The 20843-nt window shown below is 50.8% G+C and overlaps 6 protein-coding genes across 6 annotated transcripts; 1 reads left to right on the top strand and 5 right to left on the bottom strand.

Annotated features, from left to right (window-relative positions):
* Positions 1 to 2045: 2045 nt before the first annotated feature.
* Positions 2046 to 3755, bottom strand: ASPSYDRAFT_46280 (putative protein N-terminal asparagine amidohydrolase). The gene is made up of 2 exons (XM_040847191.1): positions 3154 to 3755; positions 2046 to 3093 (listed from the first exon to the last, which is right to left on the bottom strand). Exons 1-2 carry the CDS (start codon positions 3332 to 3334, stop codon positions 2132 to 2134), a joined length of 1143 nt encoding a protein of 380 aa, XP_040702053.1. The 5' UTR covers positions 3335 to 3755; the 3' UTR covers positions 2046 to 2131.
* Positions 3756 to 3822: 67 nt separating this feature from the next.
* Positions 3823 to 8780, bottom strand: ASPSYDRAFT_46279 (putative leucine permease transcriptional regulator (SAC3)). Its single transcript, XM_040847190.1, has 6 exons — positions 7733 to 8780; positions 7499 to 7678; positions 6484 to 7444; positions 5293 to 6324; positions 4925 to 5242; positions 3823 to 4870 (listed from the first exon to the last, which is right to left on the bottom strand). Exons 1-6 carry the CDS (start codon positions 8315 to 8317, stop codon positions 4206 to 4208), a joined length of 3741 nt encoding a protein of 1246 aa, XP_040702052.1. The 5' UTR covers positions 8318 to 8780; the 3' UTR covers positions 3823 to 4205.
* A 1068-nt stretch (positions 8781 to 9848) lies between these two features.
* On the bottom strand, positions 9849 to 11671 carry ASPSYDRAFT_32303 (uncharacterized protein; the record flags this gene model as incomplete). Its single annotated transcript, XM_040844960.1, has 5 exons — positions 9849 to 10522; positions 10577 to 10771; positions 10831 to 11259; positions 11319 to 11523; positions 11579 to 11671. 5 exons carry the CDS (start codon positions 11669 to 11671, stop codon positions 9849 to 9851), a joined length of 1596 nt encoding a protein of 531 aa, XP_040702051.1.
* Positions 11672 to 13962: 2291 nt separating this feature from the next.
* Positions 13963 to 14667, bottom strand: ASPSYDRAFT_32302 (uncharacterized protein; the record flags this gene model as incomplete). Its single annotated transcript, XM_040844959.1, has 3 exons — positions 13963 to 14252; positions 14285 to 14372; positions 14452 to 14667. The coding sequence occupies 3 exons, from the start codon at positions 14665 to 14667 to the stop codon at positions 13963 to 13965; spliced, it is 594 nt and encodes a 197-aa protein (XP_040702050.1).
* A 2542-nt stretch (positions 14668 to 17209) lies between these two features.
* ASPSYDRAFT_1042863 (uncharacterized protein) lies at positions 17210 to 18634 on the bottom strand. Its single transcript, XM_040839792.1, has 2 exons — positions 17951 to 18634; positions 17210 to 17760 (listed from the first exon to the last, which is right to left on the bottom strand). Exons 1-2 carry the CDS (start codon positions 18494 to 18496, stop codon positions 17527 to 17529), a joined length of 780 nt encoding a protein of 259 aa, XP_040702049.1. The 5' UTR covers positions 18497 to 18634; the 3' UTR covers positions 17210 to 17526.
* A 62-nt stretch (positions 18635 to 18696) lies between these two features.
* On the top strand, positions 18697 to 19688 carry ASPSYDRAFT_1042013 (uncharacterized protein). Its single transcript, XM_040839791.1, has 3 exons — positions 18697 to 18865; positions 18916 to 19368; positions 19444 to 19688. Exons 2-3 carry the CDS (start codon positions 18946 to 18948, stop codon positions 19567 to 19569), a joined length of 549 nt encoding a protein of 182 aa, XP_040702048.1. The 5' UTR covers positions 18697 to 18865; positions 18916 to 18945; the 3' UTR covers positions 19570 to 19688.
* Positions 19689 to 20843: the final 1155 nt, after the last annotated feature.

The following is a 20843-nucleotide window of genomic DNA, read 5'->3' as shown; positions in this document are numbered from 1 at the left end:
AGTCACCTGACACCGAGGTTTCCGGTTCCGTTGCTGCACCTTCACTTTCCACCTTCGGGTCAATTCACCAGGCCGTGGAATACTCTTTATTTATGATATGACCAGTCAGAGCCTTGAGATGCAATCGCCCACAAAAGCGCATTCCTTGCATGAGCATCCCCAAACGACAGAAATTAATGTCTGATCCAACCGGTTTGGTTCCCTCCTTCATCTCGTCGTCGATGTCATGTGCCAAAATCCCGTGCCCCTCCCTCTCTCGAGCGCCTCGTCCCGGAGGCTGATTGGCTGACGGCACAGCCCAGTCCGGTTGGCGGAGGAGGGGTTCACCCGGGATCACGTGGCGCTCTGCAACCCTCCCTGAAGAGGACCTCAAATATGTGCAATGATGTAGGGCCCGTGGTCATCAGCAGCCCCCGCAAGCATCATGCAGTTGAAGATCTTAGAGAGTATACCCTGCAATGCTCCCACCTCACGGATCAACTGCCCGGCCTTAGGTTTTGCGACGCACGCATCCGCCTATCCTGTTATTGGAGACTATCTGCCGCCTCACACTAGAGTACCTGCTTTGCCTCCTCGCGGGCCGGCCCTCCTCTAGTACACTGGTAAAATGGACCATGAAGGCATGATGTTGCACGGCCCATCTCCGCTATCGTTTTCTAGCCGCCGATCATCTACACTCTCTTCATGTCCTATTATCTCGGTTGTCTTCCAACCCTGCTTCAGCCCATCAAAAGTACCCTTCCAGCTGCGACCAGATGACCTCGCTGATGGGGCTTCAGAGAATCACTCTCTTTATACGGCCCTGATAGGCCCAGTCCTCTTCTCGACGCTCACCTAGTCGCCAACTCTGTCTCAAATATGTTGAGTTAAAAGGAGCCAGGCCTCTACCCGATGACCCATTTCTTCTATATTTCCCTTCTTCCGCGTTCCCGCTACCACCTTTTCCCAAGATATACTTTTTCCGCTATTCTCCCAGTGCGACTCCATATCACCCAGTGTCACATGTAATAACTGAACCCACACCTACCTCAAGCCTTCTTTGCCCCTCAGATCCGATGATGGTGAAATTCGATCAGTCTATGTGGGGTTCTGAAGAGTTGCATCCGAAATCTAATCGACAAGATGAAGCCTCTTGAAGAAAACCATCTGGTAAACGCCGTCGATCAGCAAGTCCAAAATTTGTCATGGGACGAGCGAAATCCGGTTTAGTTACTTCGAGACCATGTCTTTTCCAGAGAAGAGGGGAGCTAATGATTGAGTAGTCGCTAGATGGGTGGACATCCTATCATGATACGACCGCGCCAAGCTGAGCAACATTCGCCTCGTTTGGGTTGAGATCTTGATATGGGAACGATCCCAGACATTCATGCACCCCAGCCTTGTCACACGGATGAATGCGAGTCATGTCTCACATGATCGCTCAGTGTTAGGGGGTGAGGGGGGCGGGGGGGGGCGCGAGATGATTACCGCGTCATTAAACCTTAGTAAATGTTTCCAAAGGCGAAGGTGGTGTACTGAATCCGAATATTTGAACCCACTCCGTACGTCATATAAAGGTCTAGAATGCGCTGAGGGGCTGAGCATTCCTTGAGCGAAACAAAGCCCGCTGATTCGTGATTATCTATCATCGCACTTGAATACAGATATCTAATTTACTATTTGCAGCGTAGGTATAGATAGATATCGCGCATCTGCACGGGCCCGGCGACAGTTCCATTTTCCAAATCCGGGGTTCTCGAAATGCCCGGGGCTGAATCCACCTCCTAGTTGCACGTGTCTAGGCTGCAATAATTGTTCTTCCCTGCTCTGTGAAGCAGATGCATTGAGATGTGTACACCCAGGAAGGAAAGATCCAGCGTAGGCCATAGGCTCTAAGTTGCTCCTTCCTGCCTTGAACAGATGTTTTGCCGTCCATCGCGTCTTCTCAGAAGTAAATAGAATGCCACCCTACCTCCTAGCACGGCAGGTGCAACCGCCCTCGGTACTTGCCTTATTCGGCGACATTGTGTTTACTTCTAGGAAGGTGCAACTACCTGGGGATATTGAAGAGGAATGTGCACTTGACTGGATTTATGTCCGTTCATTAAGATTTAGTACATCAAGTATGCGTACATACACATATATCACCGGTCTATTTAGCTGCCTTTACCAACTGAAAAACCATCTTCGGATCGGCTCTTGTATCCGCGAAACAAACCCCCTCTTCCGCTGCACCAAGCATGTCCCAGCATAGGATCTTCACGTCAAACGGGGTCCGCTCGACCTCCTCATCAGACGACGGATCACTTGCCCCGGGTCGAGGCCGTTGGGAAACAGCAACGATGGTGCTAGTTCCCGCGTACCGAGCCACAGAGGGAGTGCCAGCTTCCTCGCCTGCGCGGTTTGCGAATACAATGATGATATTCTTTTCTGCACTATCATCGTCCGTACCACCATCGGCATTGGTTGCATGAGCCATCTGTTTCTGGACCAGGGGCATGAACCTCTGAACCCAGTAATTAAATGTATCAAGCTCGGGCCGTCCAGCCAGGGCGTCAAGCTCTTCGCGACTTAGTAGGGTTAGCCACGCCATGGAGAGAATTACCAGCTGGGATTTCGAATCAAGGACACGGTGTGCAAATTCGTAAGCCGTATATGGGGCTTCGAAACGGTAAGGGTTGATGTCCATGCATATACCAAAAGACGTAGCGATCTCATTTCCCACTTTGCCATTATTACCTTCCGATGGAGGGAGGATAGCGGCCTCTCCCTCCGCTCTAGCCCTTGAAGAGACAGAGGTCGCCTCTGGGAACGTGAGCTGATGGAATCCAAGCTCGGCACTACCTTCGCTCGCCCATGTTTCGTCGGTGTAGTAGAGGAACGTTTTGCGGTAGTTGAGGAGGGCCTCGCCCCGCTCGTCGACCACGAGCAGGGAGTTGTAGTATTTCTCTTCGGGCCGTCTGCCGTGATCATTTGCGATATCGACCTCTGGATAACCAACACAAACTTTGCACTTTAAGCGTTTGGCAGTTTCGCGCGCCCAGGCGGCCGAGGGCCCTTGGCCAGACCGCTCAAGGTATGGCTTTATAGCTTCCAGTGAAGGAAAGTTGTAACCTAACCTACATCAGTATCCAAATTATGAGGAAAAAAAGATTATAATATATAGAAACTAACCCGTCAGAGCCAGCTCCGGCAAAACCAGTATATCCAACTTCGCCTGCTCAAGAGCAACTGGAGTCCCCGCTGCATCGTTAGGAACCCTAATCCCGGCATTCCTCAGCAACTCATCAGCCCTCTTAACATTTTCCTCCACATTGCCCAGTCTAGAGGCAATCTGCAGTGTAGCTATCCTCATATTCCTGCGCTGTGTTCTAGATACAGATACAGCTGCTACAGGTGCAGGTGCAGGCCGGTCCAAAAGACCACGGAGAGCTGACGTAGACAATAACCGCGCGTTACCCGAGCCAGAAATCTCTCCAGTTCTCCAGAATCTCAAGGCCCCAGAGCGGCTTAATGTGGCTTTACTGCGGCACTGGCTCTGGTACTGGTGCTGGTAGTACTTCCCTGAGAAGCAGTGGCGGAGTCCGGTCGAAAAAATGGTTGAATGGAGCCGATGTTGGAAAGGTCCAACACGGGCGGGAATTAGGGGATCAATTTTGTCCGATAGTAGATGTTTTCCCTTGAATTATTCTGGTGGGAACTGAACTTGTCGTGTTGTATACTTGTGTGTTAGAAGAGTGCAGGCGACTTTGATGGATGTGGAGAGATGATGTTGGGCGGGATCATGTGACTGGATACGGCTTGTGCTGTGTATTTATTCGTTCACTTTAGTGTAGTAAGTAATCTCGATCAATATTGGTAGAGGTTATCGATCCTCTACTTTATGTACTTCTACTATGACGCTCCTTATAATGTGGAAAATATAAACCTGGCGAAGCAGCGCATCACACTTGAGCTCCGCTTAGTGCCATGCATTCACCGTCCCAAAACTATACTCCACATGCTATGTAGGTAAAATAAAAACAAGACATTAAGGTATCCACCAAACACCACGCGCAATGCAAATAATACATACACCAATCAATGCCAAAATACCAGACATTCATCATAAATGTGTGACGTAGTGGGTAGGTGGGTGGGTGACGCGGAGGAAGTATAAACGACCGCGATGATAAATACAAAGAGAAGGATTCCCTGCATATGAGAGGAATCGCACACAATGCACGTTACTTCCTCGGCGGCGAGTTCCAGGATGGTTTCTTCGGTGTGAAGTTGAGGGGCTTGTAAGCCAGGCCTTTGCCCCCCGTCATTCTAATTCTTTGTTCTGTTCGGGACATGCTCCGCCCAAGTCCAAGATCGGTATCAGGGGCAAGAGAGACATCGTATCCGCTCATAACGGATTGCTGGGGCGATACGCTGCGAGAAAATGCAGCTGAAGAGCCGACACTACTGTGGGGACTGTAGGAGGAGCGCCAGGATTCATACGGTGCTGAGCCGCCACCCAAAAGTCGCGGCCCGGTCCTCAGTGACTCTGCAGCTATACGTGCAGCTGAAAGAAGAAGGTCGTCTTCATCAACTCGATTCGGCTTCGGGGGTTCCGCCTTGTGTTCCGCAGATTTTCGGGTGGTCATTGACTCGATATGTTCAAGAATAGGAAGTTTCGGCAGTGGCTTCAGGGAAGAAAGGGCCATAGATTTCCGAGGTGGCTGTTCAGATTTCGGCACCTTTGGCGCCTTGAAGGCATTTTCTGGAGGTGGGGTTTCTTGCTCAAGAACTCGTTTTCGACTTGCTGGTGTCGAGACAGTGTTCCGACGTTTATCAGCGGTTTCCATCAAATGATTGATCCAATCATCTGGCTTGCTAGCTTCTTCTGCTTCGTCTTCATTAGGTGCTGCAAACGGTTAGTGCATCGTAATCTGGGTGGCTCTCCAGATTGGGAGCTTACCTGGTTCCTCATTGGTAATTTCCACATCTGGTGTTTCTATATTGGTAATATCATGCTGACCATCAACCAATGGTTTGGCAGGCGCAGTTCGTTCTGCTCTATCCGGAACCGATGGTTTAGAGAACATCGGCTGCGCTGGAACTTCATTGCTAGACAACGGGGCATCCGGTTGGCGGAACGGCGTCGCATTTAAAGCCTCTCCATTTGTGAAAGTATCTAGCTTGCTTTGAGAAGGCGTATCTGCGCTCGTTTTAGTAGCAGGAGGCTTGAAAACGCCAAACGGAGGCGTTATGACGGTTGAGAATATTGAGCTGGTATCTACGAAATCGTCAACCAATGTGGACCTTCGAATGAGAGAAAACCCCTACCTTTCTTCTCTTCTTCAGAGTCAGACGACAGTGAAAATGGGAGAGTCGGCTGAGCTGGTTGCACCGGGGGTTGCGGCGGCGACGTTTTCGGCGTACTTGTCTGATGTTCTTGGGTTGCCGACTGAATCGGCTTACTGAAACTGAACGATGGTGTAGAGGCCTCAGGAGGGGTCGGTTTGGCAGTATCGAAAATACTTGTAGAGGACTGGCCAGCAGTCGAACCACTAGGTTGATCGGGTTTGACATTAAATAGGGACGGCGCGCCGAATGGAGAGGTATTAGAGGTTGTAGGTTTTTGGATATTTTGGAAGGGATTAGATAGAGATGACTGGGGTGCCGGGGGCTGGATCGCGCTTGGAAATGAGAAAGGCGAGGCAGCCGACGTAGCAGGTGCCTCTTCGCTCTGACTTGTTTGCGCAGAGGATCCTGTATTCGAAAAGAGACTGGGCGGCTGGGCAGGGCTTGCTGATTTCGGAGGAGTAGCCGTCGGCTGACTAGATTCAGTGCCCTGCAATGAAGAAAATGGGGAGAAAGGCTTCGCGAAAGGATTGAGAGACGGAGAGGACGCAGTTTCTTCCGACTTATTATCGCCGAAGAGGGATCCCAATGGATTGGGCGCGGCAGGTGTTTGAGATTCGTTGGGCTTGGGAAAGGAAAATCCCGTAGTAGGGCTTTGCACGCTGACAGCAGTAGGTTCCGAGATGCCCGCAAAAGCAGATCCAGAGCCAGAAGTAGGCGGCAGCTTACTTGTTGCCTCAGCTGGCCCCTCATTGGACTGAGAGATACCGATACCAGTAGGAGAAACTTCATTGTCATCTTTGCTCACGAAAAGAGAGTCATCGTTATCGATAGCCATCTGTCCAATGGGAGCAATACTAGAATCGCGCTCGGGGAGGAGAGATCTGTCTATCATCCCTAAAATCGCGGCTTCCTTGACGTTTAGTCCAAGGACAATAGCGACCAAATTTCTGCCTGCACGTTTTGATTCGACATATTGCTCGGAGAAGGAGTGATCAGAGGACGGCTGGAAGGCTGTTGAGTAGATAGAGTTAGTTGACATCACTTGCTTCCTCCAAAGGGAGGTACACGGGGTATGGTTGCGTAATAAATACAATAGATGAACAAAGAGAACAAAGAGAACAAAGAACGGTAGAACGGTAGAGCGGACCATATGAGAGAAATAGCACGTACCAACAGAGTCCACAGGGCGGCTCCCCCAATTGAGGTACAGCTCGCCATTAGCATTTTCGGCCAACTCTAGGTCCTGCTCTTCACAAAATTGTATCGTCTGATCGTCGTCGTCAAAGCACAGAATATTCGTAAGCTCATCAACCGTCCACTCTTCGTTCTTATGCTGCTGGGAGGATGGATAGCGGCAGTATGCCTTCCAGATGGAACGGATGGCTGTCTGACGCATGTGGTTGAAGTAAATCTCCGCCACGCAGGCCATGAGATATGACACACCGGGAGAGTTGACTAGGCTGAAAAAACGTGAATAGAAACCCTGCGCAATCGCATTGGGCCGTTTAGCGTCAAGTGTACCCTGATACTCCCAAGTGTTTTGAGCTGCAGCGAAGAGTTCCAACGCCACTCGAACGCGCGGCGCGTTTCTCAACTCGGGCGGCCATTTCTGGACACGGGCTTCCAAGTCGGGTCTCTGATCGTGGATCGAAAAGAGGATATAGTAGGCGCGGAACTCGTCCTCGTTAGAAAACGAGATCCGACCTCTGTTATCATCATAGTAATACATCAACGAGAGCATCGTATTATTAAGCTGTTCGCGTTCCTGGTGTCGGTCAAATGGCTCTTCATTCGCGGGGCTCGAAAGCAAATGAAGAGACATGATATGGAATCTAGCAATTCTCTCAAGGCACGTCACAGCGACTTTGACGTCTTCTTCTTGAGTTACTTGTTGCACAGAGAAATCGTTTCGTATCGATCGCGTTCGGTCCCAAACGAATTTGTGAATTATCCCCAAGGGTTCTGGGCCACCGATAACATGCCGCGTTAAGTAGTTCATTGATTGAAGAAGGGTGCCAGGTGTTCGAATGTCAGATGGAAGTTGCTCGTCATATCCTGCCGCCGATCGTCTGAATCTCTTGAGCATCTTCGCCTCCATATTCTGCAGCGTATTGGTGGATGGATGAATGTACTATCGACAACGGTAAACGCGAGAAAACAATAAAAATGTATTAGGGTTACATACCTTTTCACTCTTATCAACCATCTTCTGAACTATGCGCTCGACACGTTCGAACTCGGGACACATGCTTGTACAGGTGCCAACGGGTGTAATGGCTTTATTCAGAGATATCGGCTGATTTGGATCGGCCATCTGCCCGGCCTTGATGGCCTGCTCCCGTTGCTTAGCACGGTCGATTTTGAGCTATTTTTGAAGCGTAAGCATTGAGAACAACTAGAGCATCATAGAAAGTCTTACCTGTTCATATCGATCGGTGTAGTTACCCGTAGCAGGGGTTTCCTCTACAGGGACGTGGTCTCCAGTGGCTCCATTTATCGGCTGCGCGGCAGGTCGCTTTCGGGGGTCCCTCTTAGCATTAACAGAAGTACCGCCGCGAGTTGACGGCGCCCCAAACGGTGACGGCGATCCGCGTCCAAAGCCCGAAAATGTTGGTTTTTGTTGCTGTGGTGGAGTCTGTGCCGCAGCAGGAGAGACTGAAGGTTGTGTCTGCTTCAACTGCGCGAAAGGCGAAAATGTCGATTGTGCAGACGCTGCTTGTTGGTGTTCTGGCTTATTAGCGCGCCATGTATTACTTGTGGCGCCGGCGCCTCTCGCATTGCCTCGACCAGCTCTTATTGCAGGAGTTCCTCGCCCTCGGCCTCGACCCCGGGAGTTGGGATCCCGTGGAACATTGGAGTTACCGCCTCTAGGTTGGAAAGCGGACGGCCCCCTAGACTGGAATGACGTCGCTCCTCGAAATGGCCCTCCACGTCCGCGTGCTGTTGAATTCGCTGCTCCGTCCGTCTGGTGAAGCGCAGCGAAGGGGTTTGCCGGGCTGGCCATACTACCGCGAGGCGCGGAGGAGCGGCGTATGAAGCCGAGATCCCCCTACGAAGTGGTTCAGTTGTATCGTGTCGCTCCAAATTTTTCGGATGATTTGGGTTGGTTGAGGCGTCGTGTGTTATATCCTTCCTTATGCCGTTCAGCTCGTGATCTCAAATACTGGGTATAGGGTCGATGAAAGAATAATCCTATAATTGCTATCCACCGCGATCGTTGGCAGGCGCATAATGAGAGTCAGCCCATGTCCGTCTAATGTATGATAATGTCATGATGGCGCGAGTTCAATGGAGTAACGAAGAGCGGAGGGGTGGTAGGTATGTAGAAGCGGTGGGACGGATGATGAAGGAGCGCAGAAAATCGGTGATGTCGCCGTACCTTTCTCGAATGTGTTGACTGTCGGAACACCACCGCCGAGGGGTTATTTATTCGATCTATCGGTGTTCGAGTGCTGTAAAACGCGAATGCGTTGAGAACGGCCGTCGCGAGCGGTGTTGTTCGACCTTGAGGCGACAGGTCGCAACAAAAGAACGCCGGCTTAAGCACGAAAACTCGACACGGTTCGATTGACACGCGCGATTGGCGACTTCGAAGGACCCGAATAGAGGCGAGAGGGTGGGAGAAGATCTCGGGGAAGAATGAACAGCTGAGGGGAGTTGAAAGAGATCTGGACTCTCTTTGTCCTGAGGCGCTCCCGCGAATCTCTGGGGATCGTGACTCCGTCAAAGATGGTGGCTCAAGCGCTCTTGGCGCGCGTCTAGATATTAGCCGCTCGAATCAACATATTCAAAAGCAGCATAGTGATTCGCAAGGGGAAAAGTGGATTCACTGTTGTATTGCTTAAGTGATGTGAAGAATTCATCAAGTTCATAATGCGTGGTCTATTGTTGGTAAGGGGGTTTATTTTTTATTCAAATCGTCTTCAGGTTTAACTATGTACCGACACTACATTATATACACCACCTGTTCGAAGCCCTCAAAAAGATGTTTTTCGTTCTCGCTCTCGACGAGATCAATGCTATTCAACTTCGCCACAAGCGCCCTCGCTTCAAATGTATATCGACCAAAGCTCAAAATTAATTCCCAAAACCAACGGCAGCGGCAACATCGTCCTGTATAACATTCCAACCCAAAGCGCCGTCAACCCCAGCGACTTTTGTTTCGTATGTGAATAAGACGAATATTTGAATGTGAAAAAGGAAAAGGAAATCCAAAACAGTGGATATAAATAAGTAAGCAATAATCAAACGTATTTACCCAGAAGAAAAAAGTCATAAATGTCCAAGGGTAGGCAGGAAGGTGCATATATGCATCTGTCGGTTCGTAAAGAGTATGGGCAAACTCCCAGTGATAGGCCGCAGTGTTGAAAAGAGGAACCAAAGCAGCAAGAACCAGAAATATGGGATTCGTTCACATGATTCATGAAGTCATTCAGAAAAGAAAGTCGTTTAGATGGGCCAATTTGTTCGAATGAAATACAGCCATCATAACGAAGCGGCGATAAGGTAACGTGAGTGAGGGTCGAACCCAGCTCTTAGAAAGACTTGGTGAGTGACGACCTCCCTCCTAAAAGGTCTATGTGTCTTTCACGGCCCAAATCGTGAGGCAGGCCGTGGGTGGGAGAAGAGTTCATCGGCAGCGGGTAGTGTATTGGGTTCTGGGCCAGCGTCTGAGAGGGCGCGTATTCCATCGGGTTGTAGAGATTGGGCCGGAATGGTGAGTTCCAAGCATCGAAGTGACTTGCTTGCTGCATTGGCATCGTCAGAGGGCGAGAGTGCTCTACCGGAGCGGGAGCAGTAAAGGGTGCCTGGGATAGATAATCGAATGCACCAGGAGGCTCATTCGGGCTGACCAGACCAGATGTTGCAGTTCTCAGCATAGGGTGTGACTGGTAGTCATCGGCATACTCGGCCGATGTCGTAAAATACGGGCGGGTTTGCCTTGATGGGTCACCGAAGTTCAAACTGTCGTTCATCGGGAATGTTTGGCTTCGGTCATTGCTCATACTGAAAGAGCGTGTCTGCAAGGCTAGAGGGTCGACCGCAGGGAACGAAGGCAAATGCTCTGATGATGAGTTTAATGGGTCCTCCTCGTCCTCGAAGTCCTCGGGCTCAATCTTCTGCTCTGTGTCGCTCACCACCGACTCATTGTCCTTAATGTCCTTGGTCGGTGCATCACGGTTGCGAATGTATACCATGGTATCCGCGTCTGTAAGCTTCGGTTAGTTCCGCATCAATGACCATGGGTGATCAAAATACGTACCAACTTCTCCCCGTTCGAATCGCTCTTCTAGTCGCCTGACCTTGAAAATCTCGTTCAGGATCTCCATCTTATCCTCCATACTTTCTTCAGGGCGAAGCTGTCTTTTTGAGTCTTGTGCGACTTCCTGCAGCTTTTCTGAGGTGATATTAAACCTGCCCAGCTTGCGCAGGATGTGGATCAAGAGACGAAGTCGTTCTGTGATGATGTGGAATGAGGATCTTGACACAGCCAGAACAAGTAAGGTTAACACTTACGGTCTTTCTTCAGGTGATCGGGCTCCTTGTGCTGAACCCCAGCGGGCCACCACTCCGGCTTCGTCTTTTCTGGGTCCCCCTTCTCGCCCGGCGGAGCGCCTGCTCTCGGCCTGCCACCGTTGTAAGGGTGCTTAACTTGCTTGCGTGGCTCGATGAATTTGATGAACGCCTTGGCAATGAGACGACAGTTTATTTGCTGAAAGTGTTTAAGGGCCGTTTCGTAGTACTCTAGGACCTTTTCGGTGTGACCAATTGCGAGAGCTACCATGTTGTTGGTGGTGGGAGAAGGGATCTGCGGGTTAGGCTCGGGGAAGTGTTCGCTAAAAGACATTCCAAGGTTAGGGTCATGGACGGAGGCCTTGCGGCGTTTTCCGTGACGGTGGTATGCCGCCGTATCATGAGGATAATGATATTGAGCCGGCGAGAGACCTAAGGTTCATAAGCCAAAGTGACTAGGTATGAGAGACTGATATCTTCACAGCACATACGACGTATCAGTGGCTTGTTGTATCCTATCTTGGGGCCGATTATCTCAAGGAACTTTTCACGGACATCGGGCGTGAAGACGGAGCAGTGCTGCTCTTGGATGGACGGTGACTCGGAGACCTTGATCTTGCCCATGTTATCATAGTAGATCAAGGCATAGTGAGCGAAAGGAAGGTTGAAGGGGGGCCGCAGGGGAGCTCCCATGGGCTGTTTCAAGCCAGGTTAGTCTCATGATTCGGTGGTCCCAGTACTCGTTACTCACCGAAGCACTTTCCCAGCCAACGCAGCCATCTTGCATAGACGACAAGGACCGTTTGAGTCCCGGCCCTGAAGAAACAGGTGTATTGACAACCATGGTGTCGTCAATAAATCAAAGGCCTTAGGAAGGTATCGGGTTACTCAGAATATGTAGGACAGAAGAATGATATGTAATCCGTGGTCAAAAATGTCACAGATCAAGAGAGTGATAGTGCAAAGAGTCAAGCATGTGGGTTTTGATGAAGTCGAGTAGGTAGCGAGTGTGGTGGGCAAGCCGACGAATTTGTAGTCCTTTCCAAGAGGTGAAGAGCGTACTTTGGGGCGAATCCACGTCGTCAATCGACCTAACCGGGAGAGATTGTTTGACTATGTGCTGCAGCGATACCAAACTAGCAAAGAAACTCCAAGTTAGCAACCGCTTTAGCCTTCGGAAGAGCGTGTAAAGTGCATCACCAAAGGTAAGCGGTTGGTGAGGGGGGTGGGATCGGAAAGCGAAGACATGACGGGTATCAACAGTCGAACGCCATTCTAGGCTGGCGACTCCCAACGGGCAGTGCGGTCTCCCGCAAGTGTAAACAACAAGCGTTCTCCGCCAACCCTCAACCAAACGGAGGGGAAGATCATCCAGAATCGAAAATGATAAAACATGACGAAGGACCGGCTGCTTACCAGATGGTGAAGGATGTGCCCGGGATGGCAGATGGACACAGGGTCGAGCTGCGGGGTGATAGTGAGGAGAGCCGCAGGAAACGCAGTGTCTACCCTGGTATCACAAACCGGTTTGCGTTTGGGATGCAATGGGGTTGGAAGTGGAGGGATATTTTCCCTTTGTTGACGGAGAACGAATGGAGATAAACGGCAAAGGTAACACGAGCAATGCACTCGACAGCATACAGTATACAGTACACTATCTGTGCTTGCGGTGATTATGTTGATGTCATGGACTCCTTACTGCGGAGTGGCGGAGGAGAGTGAAGATAACTGCAAAGAAGAAACCAATGAGGGAGACTGAGGACCTTATAAAGATCGAAGTGAAGCAGTGCTGGAAAGCAAAAGGACTGGACTGGGCCGTCGACTGGGGGGGAGAAAGATGGCTTTTCAGTCTGCGAGATATGGCCGAGTACATGTATGCAGTCCATCGAGATTGCAAAAGAACCACCGAAAAAACCCACTCTGCACTTCTTCCCCTCTCACGACGATTGCTCTCTCTGTCTCTGAAAATAATCGAACCCATCCCCAATCGGGGGTTCCAGCAACATGGATGATCCTTGGGCGCACTTCATGGTCAAAGCCGAAACACAGCTAAAGGCACCGGTACAATGCATGTCTGCAGTAAAGCCATGCAGCCGGGTGGAAATTTGGAATTACCCTTTCGGGTTTAAAAATATAATAAATAATGATTTTGGGGCCAGAAAATAAAATAAATAAAATAAAAATAAAAAAAGGACGATTTCTGGGAAATCGAGCAGGTCTTTTTCTCGCACTAGTTTTTGCTTTTTGCACTCTGGCCTCCATCGCCGACTTGGACTGCGATTTGTAGATCGACGCCCTCGCTGACCACACCATCATCTCCTCCGCGCCCAATCGCCTGCAATCGAGCCTGTCCGATTTCCCCAGGCTCTCCAGTTTCTGGTCTTCAGTAGCACTGACCGCGACCCCCAGCCAGATATCTAGAGATGTTCGGCCCGTCCAGAGGCACCGTGGCGTCTCGACTGTGGACAGTTCCAGGGTTGGGGCTGCGACCTGCCACACCCGCAGCCTGGAAAGTGAGTATTTCCTGCTTAGCGGCTGGGGCGTGCAACAAAAGGATAATCCCTAATCGATGTTGGCTGCGTCGCAAAGTGATAGATTTCAAATAACGACAGTTTCGGCAGTCTTTTCTGCCTGACAAAAGCACTTCCTAGGGGAGCTAGTATAGGGAGGGTTAGTCGGGTCACTAGTTGGCAGTGGAGCACTGGGGCACTGCACTGGAGCTACGGAAGACGATCTAACAGCCTTTCGCTTGAGGATACACTCGAGCAGGTCCAGCAGCCTCCAGGGATGGTCTTCCCGGGGCCAATTCCATCGCGTTCGGGACTTTTGCTCTTACCGCGATTGGCAAGGCTCGATCATTTGACATCGCGGCATGGGCCTGCTTTGCCTGCTCAACGCTCTTGATTTGCACTCGGGAGGATCATTATTATTCTTATTTCGTTTGCTCTTTTGCGGTGCCGGTCCAACCCAGGAGTCGGACCCCCTCCACTGGCGCTGCGGCCTCCCATCATAGCAGTCAGTGCCGGTCAGCGAGTCAGCCCTGGCTAATAATCCCTCTTTGTCTGTTCTTTGATCGTTTTAATTAATTTTACGAACAGAGTCTCCGCGGCCACAACTTGCGACATCCGGGAGGATTTAGTGTACCCTGGTCTTGGGGACAATCGTAGATGGTTCCTGGCCGGCGATTTTCTGTTGCAGCAGGTTGCACTTCTCCCGACGTAGTCTCGTCTCACTGTCGTTTCTGTGGGTGCAGATGGTGATACCACCGCATCGTACCCTTTTTCTCCTTGGCTTTTTATTGTCGCGCGCCAAACCTGTCGCAACTTGGGACGAGGGACCAACAGTCGTACTTCTGCCCTCAGTATGAGTGGCCAGGAGGGTCCGACCCCAAATCGGCGTCTCGGATGGCTTGCATTTCGTACGACCTGTAGGAGAGAAGAGCGACTCGATCACGCACAGGCCCGCGTTTCTTCAGGCTGTCCCACAGTTTCCCACTGAACCTTCTCTCGAGTCTCGAGGACTCGAGGGTCCGATCGAGACCAAAGCTCAAACGTAGTCGCACAAAAGGTCTCCCTTCAGAACTTAATGGTGTTTTGGGGCCATGATTCGCGTTCAACTACGTACTGAGGAACTGAAGATCGAAAAGGTTCTCGTGGACCCCGATGTGGGATCGGCTTCAAATTTGGATACAGATAGAAGGAAATTAGTGCGTCTATGAGACACGCCAAGTGCTGCATGCCTTTCGTAGCACATTTGAGAACGGTCTCTCCGTGTCAATGGCGAGCCACCGCCACCATCAGAAACTGATCCGCATTGAACAGAGGCAGCGAGGGCCGACATCACCGCAGGTCTTATCAGAATCTTGCGACGGCATTATAGACTGGCCAGATAAAGACATCGGTTTGGTTTATCGGGTTTTAATATACTCTCTGCTGGGAAAGTTTGGCCCTTCGAAAAGTTACCAGCAGTCTGGGAACAATCCGTGCGCCGTGGAAGGCGATCCCCGAGAGCGCCTCACTAAAAAAGATGGCCGGGCTTCGAGGGCCAAGACCCATCACGGAGGTACGAAGAGCATTATGCGAATTCGGTCAGGAGTGCGAGGGGAGGATGAGCGAGATGAAAATCATTATATCATACTTCGTGTTAACGAGGACAAGGGAGGGGGATTGGATCAAGCCTTTTGACATTCTGTCATAGGTACGGGGTCAGCCTCGGAGGATACCCGGATCGGGAACAGTGACAGTTCCTGGCGTCATCTCGCTAAGTAGTTTTCGAACTGTCCTCCGGTGCAGTCGTACGAGGGCTGTTTGCAGTTTTGAATGAAGCAGCCCTCTGTTCGGAACAAGTTATCAAGGAATAACCAGACTGTGGACGCGTGGGCAGGCGAGAGCGTATTATTCGCATTGAATCGACGGGAGCGGGAGAAAACGAGGCATGATTCGTGAGAACAATATGAGTCAAAGAGACAGTACGGGTGGTCTCTGTGCTTTCTTGCCCCGCCAAGCGAAGATTCAATCCTCACCAAACGCCAGCTGGCGATCATTCCAGCGTCTCGGTTCAACGCAATCATGAAATTGACCCCTTGTCCAGGATTATGGAGCTTTAAGTTACACGGATCTGAAGCCCAAATCACTGATATCCGCCGAAGCGAAACTTTGTTGATACGCTAACCTCTCATCTACATATAGTTTCCTGTCCCTTGGGAAACGCCCGCAAAAGTCAGATGCTGCCGACATTCAATCTTGCTTCTCGAAGTTCTCTCACGCAGCCCGAGATTCAACCGCCCGCGATCCCATCATGTGGAACTTTGTTGTGGAAATCGCAGCCCAAGCGGTAGCTCGCTGTTCCTGCTGAGTTCTGACTGCTGAGAGGACAACGGGTGCCCCGCACACACGGTCGAACAATCCCAGCCCACAACAAACATCCAACAACCAACACGCATTCGAGACGAGGCGGTTCGAATCTTCCCAACATCTTTCCTCGACATGCCGACTACGTACAAGTCTTGTGGAAGTCTTGGGATATAGTTGGCTCACGCGATTAACCCCTCCTCCCGTTTTAGGGAGGACCTGAGCACGGATCGGCCTCATTTGGACAAAAGGATTCCAAGTGCCCATCCATGCAGACCATTTCTTCAGCTTATCTGGACACCATAGGATCCACAAGCAGAAGGCACCCGTTGCCTTTCGTTATTTTCCTGACTCAACAGCCCTAGCATTTGGTTATCGAGATAAGCTACGGTGGCAGGAAGCGGATAACTATTCCTGAAACACTCCAATCCCTTCGACGGACGCCGCAGTGGCAGACTCTCAGATGATGAGGATGATCGTCTGACAATCCTGATAAACGTGACACGATACGGTTTGTCCGCGTTTGGATTCGTAGCTCAATCTCAAATTTGTCATTAAGCGCCGGATAATCCGAAAAATAGAGAAAGGCTGCCTAGAATTATCCCCCCAGTGGCTTGGCCGTTCTCAAACTGATGTTCCAGGCGATTACCGCCTCACCCTCTCTCGTCACTGCAATGCCATCCTGGACCAGACTAATGGAGGGTGTGTGATGTGTGATGTCTGCTTTCCCAATCACGAAGCTCGAAACCGCCCTTTCAAGCGAAATGATCACACATTCGCAACCCCTTGCAAAATCGACTATCTAAAACGATCGTGAAGTTCCAGGCTCCTTCCAAAAACGCGAAAGTCAGATCTCGGAGACCCTCGGTGGTGTTAATGAGTGGACTTGCATATCTAAAGCAACGCCGTTTTTTGACAGCTTCCCACTTGATAGATGATTGACATGAATAATTCCCCGGTCACACCGATGACGTGCACTGTAATTTGCTTTGCTGCTCCTCGATCCAACTGACTCGTAACCTCGCTGCGGTACGGCCTCGTGGATGTTACCCGCTACTGCTATCTTTACAATGTTCCAATACTCCAACGTCGCATGAGGAATTAACCGTACAGGCACGAAGTCCATACTTCCTGAAATCGAGAGGCCTATATACTTCACAGGCTTCAATTGCTCTAGAGGGAATACACAGTATTTCACCGCTCTCACAATAACCATTTCGACTTTTATTGCCGTTATTCCAGTTAATTCCCCTATTATCAACGTTCGCAGTTTCTTCCTTTTCGAGCACTCAACGACGACTTATCTATCAACTTTAGTTGGAGACAGCCGGTTGGCAATCCGCGTTTGCCGCCGAGCCATCAACACCGTCTCGGGCGAACTGTTTCTTCGTCAGGTGAGTCCATCTTGAAAGTACAGTCCGAGAATTTAGTATACGAGGATACGCAACGCGAAATCCCACACCCCTGATCTCCGCTTAGTTCGGATCCGAGACTTAGTGGGGATGCAAAGAAAGAATTGAAATTACGTGAAGCGCAAGAACTGGAGAAAGAAGATGAGCCAGGGGCGCCTGTCTCAGAGCTTGGAGTTGGAGGGGGAAATGACACGACTTGCCATTTAAACTGGCAGTCATCATTGGACGGAAAAGCAAGCCCTGACAGCCTGACAGGCTGACGGTCTCGATGATCAACAAGCTGCCAACTTAATCTTTGGGCTGACTTTTACCCTATTTTTGTCACCATCCAGTTAGCGCCCACCTAGCCCTGGCGCTATCGGCCTTTATTTGCACCGCTATGTCCGAATCGAGTAGTTCGTGGCCCTCATTGGGTCTGACCTGCTCGAGCTGCTTGTCTAAAAATTTAGTGCTTTCAATGTTGGGCAACGGACACATCGGACGACCACCAGATTGGTGTCCAAGGGGCAGGATCTTATTGTCAAGGGGGTGGCAACAGAAGATAATATCCCCTCAGGAGCCCAAGCTCCTTCGGGACACTCTTTTCGTGTGGCTGACGATATCCAGTTTGGAATTTTATTGTTTCTTGATGAAGCTCGCAAACTCGACTGGCACGCCGGAAAGTAGCGAGACTGGAGACGGGGATTTTCAACAACGGTTAGCCTCTCCCCACTCAGGTGGAGATCAGGAGAGTGTTGAAGGCTGAAACAGGGCATTTTGACCCTGATTAACAAGCTCATAGTGATCATGGGTTCTTGACATGAGTAATGTATGGATCGAGATGTTGACAGGACTGAGGAAGATGGGGCGGTTTTGCTTTACCTTCAAACATGCTAGGGGAGTCCATCGCCCCAGGTTTGCATAATCTATGCGCAACCGCGCTTCTACAAAATTGGGAACCATCGCGAACGAGTTTGCGTCATCGTCGCAGGGCCAGACTCCGGTTCCTCCGATAAAGAGAAAGAAAAGGAAGATTCGAGGCACGCTTTCAAGAACAGGTTCCCGCTTCGCGACGAGGGTGAGATCTGAGCACCCCAAACACGATGTCCATCGCCCGACTGCCAAACTGCCAGATGACAGATGACAGGAGCTTGGACTCTTGAAAGGACCGCCCATGGAGGGGCGGGATTGGACAAAGAGCACTGGAAAGTGCCTGAGCTCCCAAATAAAAATGGGAATCGACCAATTGCGTCCGCGTGTCAACGAGGTTGGGAAAGTCGCAGCCTCGCAAGGAATCAACCCCGCGATGGCAAAAGGCCTGGTACTTTGGCGCGCTGTCACCTTTTCTTGACCATTTCCCAGACCGGAAATAAACGAGGCCAGCCAGTCCTGAACTGGCAAAAGCAGGTAAATCGCTTTCCCAGCCATCAATCCTACTGGCGGCAGCACCCTGCCAAGGTCCGGCTCTGATCGCTGGGGCCAGCTTCTCGGGGAGTCCGGTCCGCCCCGGATACGATCTCCAAGCCTGTCAAACGCCAGCGTTTCACACTCAATTCTTGATTTTTGATTGACCCCGGCCCCAGTGGCTTGACGCCCGCCTGCCAAAAGGCCAATTCTCGCAAAGCTGCTGGTCTGGACTGTCACAGCCCCGCGGCACTGTCGTCGAAGTCGTCATCCCAGATTGTTCCTCGCAGTTCCAACCGCCTCATTGGCCGATCGCGCTGAACGACGCGCTTGAGCGCCGCATGTGCGATCCGATGGCATGGAATTGCTTGCGCTCAGACGCGCCTACCAAAGGTACTTACCCTTTACAGCAGGTACTTCATCAACTGCTCACAGTGTACAAGAAGTAGAGTTTCTGCTAAGATTAGTCCCCCATGGCGCCCTTTCCCAAAGTCCCTTTGTTACAAGGTTTCCTCCCGCTCCCCCACATTCGTGGCCGCACTGGCCCTTGGGGGGGAGCTCAAGAGTTCCCAGGACGACGGTCGGGCGAACCCCGAACCAGACCCATGGGATGGGAACCCTGTCGACACCGTGGGTTCCGGGGCCTAAGCGATGGGTTCCGTGATTATTCAAGCTCCCAGCAGAATGGTGAATCAGCGCTCAAGCCGAAAAGAAAAAGTCCGCGGAAGCTCAAGTATCGCGTGGAACGCACACGGCTCGAGGTTTTGCGGCGCCAGTATTCATGCACGGTCGGAGTAACTCAACGGTGGCTTAGAGAGCCTCAACATACGTTATGCGACAATGCTGTTGAACTTCAAAGCCATTATGCCTTTGTCCGAGCAGAGCGTCCATGCTCTGTGCGTTGCCTACGACACTGGCTTCTCGTAGTTGATATTTACCCCGCCTGAACCAAACACTGACGACGTACAAAGTTTCATAGATCTACGAATTACCATGGAACCATCAGAACCATCACGTCAAATGCGATATCGCCGTACTTTCTTCCGACAACGAAAAAAAAAAAAAGAAAAGAAAAAGAAATAGACTTAGTGTACTGAATCTATCATGCCTCCATCTACCTGCTATGGACCCGGTATATTTTCGATCTCCCGCCACGCTCAATACCTCACAATTACGTCCGCTGCGGTGCTGTACACCCCGGCCCGGGCCTCTCCTGGATCATGCATGTGGAAACACTATTCTTAGTGTGCATTTGCTACCGCAGAGGGTCCTACTGAAACTTGGAAGTGGATTATGACACACATTCTGGGCTTTCTAGCTCAAAAACCACGACTTTAATGGCACGGAATTCTCGATTTGGATAGGGTTTTCGTATCTCTCTGCGCCAATGTGATGATCGCTCTCGCAGCGGGAGCATCTTGACTTTCGATAGCGGATAATAGATGTCGAATATCCCCAATAAAGGTATGGGTGGCATGAACCCGACCTACGCGTCTATGGATCGGAGAGTGCCAACTCATCCGACTAAGCTGTGGGTAACGCGGGGGTCTCAAGACAAACCATGGAACAATCCACATGTCGTCTCGAACTATATAGGCGGCATTATACAGGCTAAGCAGGTGCATGGACAACTTGCCATCTTGAGATACGTTTATGATCCATCTAGGCCGCCACGGACCGGCGGGATCCGGAAAGACCAGAGTGGAGAGTTGGGGGCCTCGCCTAGCGAGAAACACCACACAAGTGAGTATCTCGAATAGCTTCATGGACGCAGCAGTCAACCACGCCGTAGATACTACTCGCGCGACTACTTTGTCCTGGGGCTTAAGCGCAATTATCCTTGCGCAACTCGCCACCCCACTGAGATTCGCAGATCTCGTTTCAAGCAAAAAAGTTGATTCAATTGGATAATAACCGCCGATTAACTTTGTCTCGACTGCTCGTTTGGTAGTTGCGAAGTTCATTGCCATCATCGTCGCCTCAACTGCAAGTCGCCTTTTCTGTCCATGTGCTGACCCAGCGTGGGTGCGCGATGGCTTTCTCGTCGTCGATGTTTAATCCCCACTAGCGATTATGATCAGTACAATTCTTTCCACCTTCAATGCGCAAGAAAAGCGACGATCTCCCCGCTCAAAATCTGCAGACACACAGACGTTGCAGACTTGGGAGCCCCATATGGATGCAACCGCAGACACCAGTTCCATTGAGTTCGATCGCACCTTTCGTGTGGATGGAGCTCCCGCAGCCGCGCCCCAGCCCTAAACCTATCTCTTACCCGCCACATCCCTGCATACCACGAATGATTGGCAATGAACCACTCTAACAAAGTTGAGATCCATCCGATGAATGATATCCTATTTTCGCAGAGACT

The sequence above is a fragment of the Aspergillus sydowii genome, assembly GCF_001890705.1.
Source record: "Aspergillus sydowii CBS 593.65 unplaced genomic scaffold ASPSYscaffold_6, whole genome shotgun sequence".
NCBI lineage: Eukaryota > Fungi > Ascomycota > Eurotiomycetes > Eurotiales > Aspergillaceae > Aspergillus > Aspergillus sydowii.
Note: the sequence above shows the minus strand (reverse complement) of the source record. Positions and strands in the feature narration are given on the sequence as shown.

Excerpts from the sequence above, each read along its gene's own strand:
- ASPSYDRAFT_1042863 (XM_040839792.1), bottom strand. The coding sequence starts at position 18,496 with ATGGCTGGGAAAGCGATTTACCTGCTTTTGCCAGTTCAGGACTGGCTG. Across the intron at positions 17,761-17,950 it reads CTCCCCTAGCATGTTTGAAG|TCTCGCTACTTTCCGGCGTG; the intron begins GTAAAGCAAAAC and ends CCCCGTCTCCAG.
- ASPSYDRAFT_46279 (XM_040847190.1), bottom strand. The coding sequence starts at position 8,317 with ATGGCCAGCCCGGCAAACCCCTTCGCTGCGCTTCACCAGACGGACGGA. Across the intron at positions 7,445-7,498 it reads TGGTTGATAAGAGTGAAAAG|TACATTCATCCATCCACCAA; the intron begins GTATGTAACCCT and ends CGTTGTCGATAG. Across the intron at positions 5,243-5,292 it reads CTCTGAAGAAGAGAAGAAAG|ATACCAGCTCAATATTCTCA; the intron begins GTAGGGGTTTTC and ends ACGATTTCGTAG.
- ASPSYDRAFT_46280 (XM_040847191.1), bottom strand. The coding sequence starts at position 3,334 with ATGAGGATAGCTACACTGCAGATTGCCTCTAGACTGGGCAATGTGGAG. Across the intron at positions 3,094-3,153 it reads GCCGGAGCTGGCTCTGACGG|GTTACAACTTTCCTTCACTG; the intron begins GTTAGTTTCTAT and ends GATGTAGGTTAG.
- ASPSYDRAFT_1042013 (XM_040839791.1), top strand. The coding sequence starts at position 18,946 with ATGGCGCCCTTTCCCAAAGTCCCTTTGTTACAAGGTTTCCTCCCGCTC. Across the intron at positions 19,369-19,443 it reads GAGCAGAGCGTCCATGCTCT|TTTCATAGATCTACGAATTA; the intron begins GTGCGTTGCCTA and ends CGACGTACAAAG.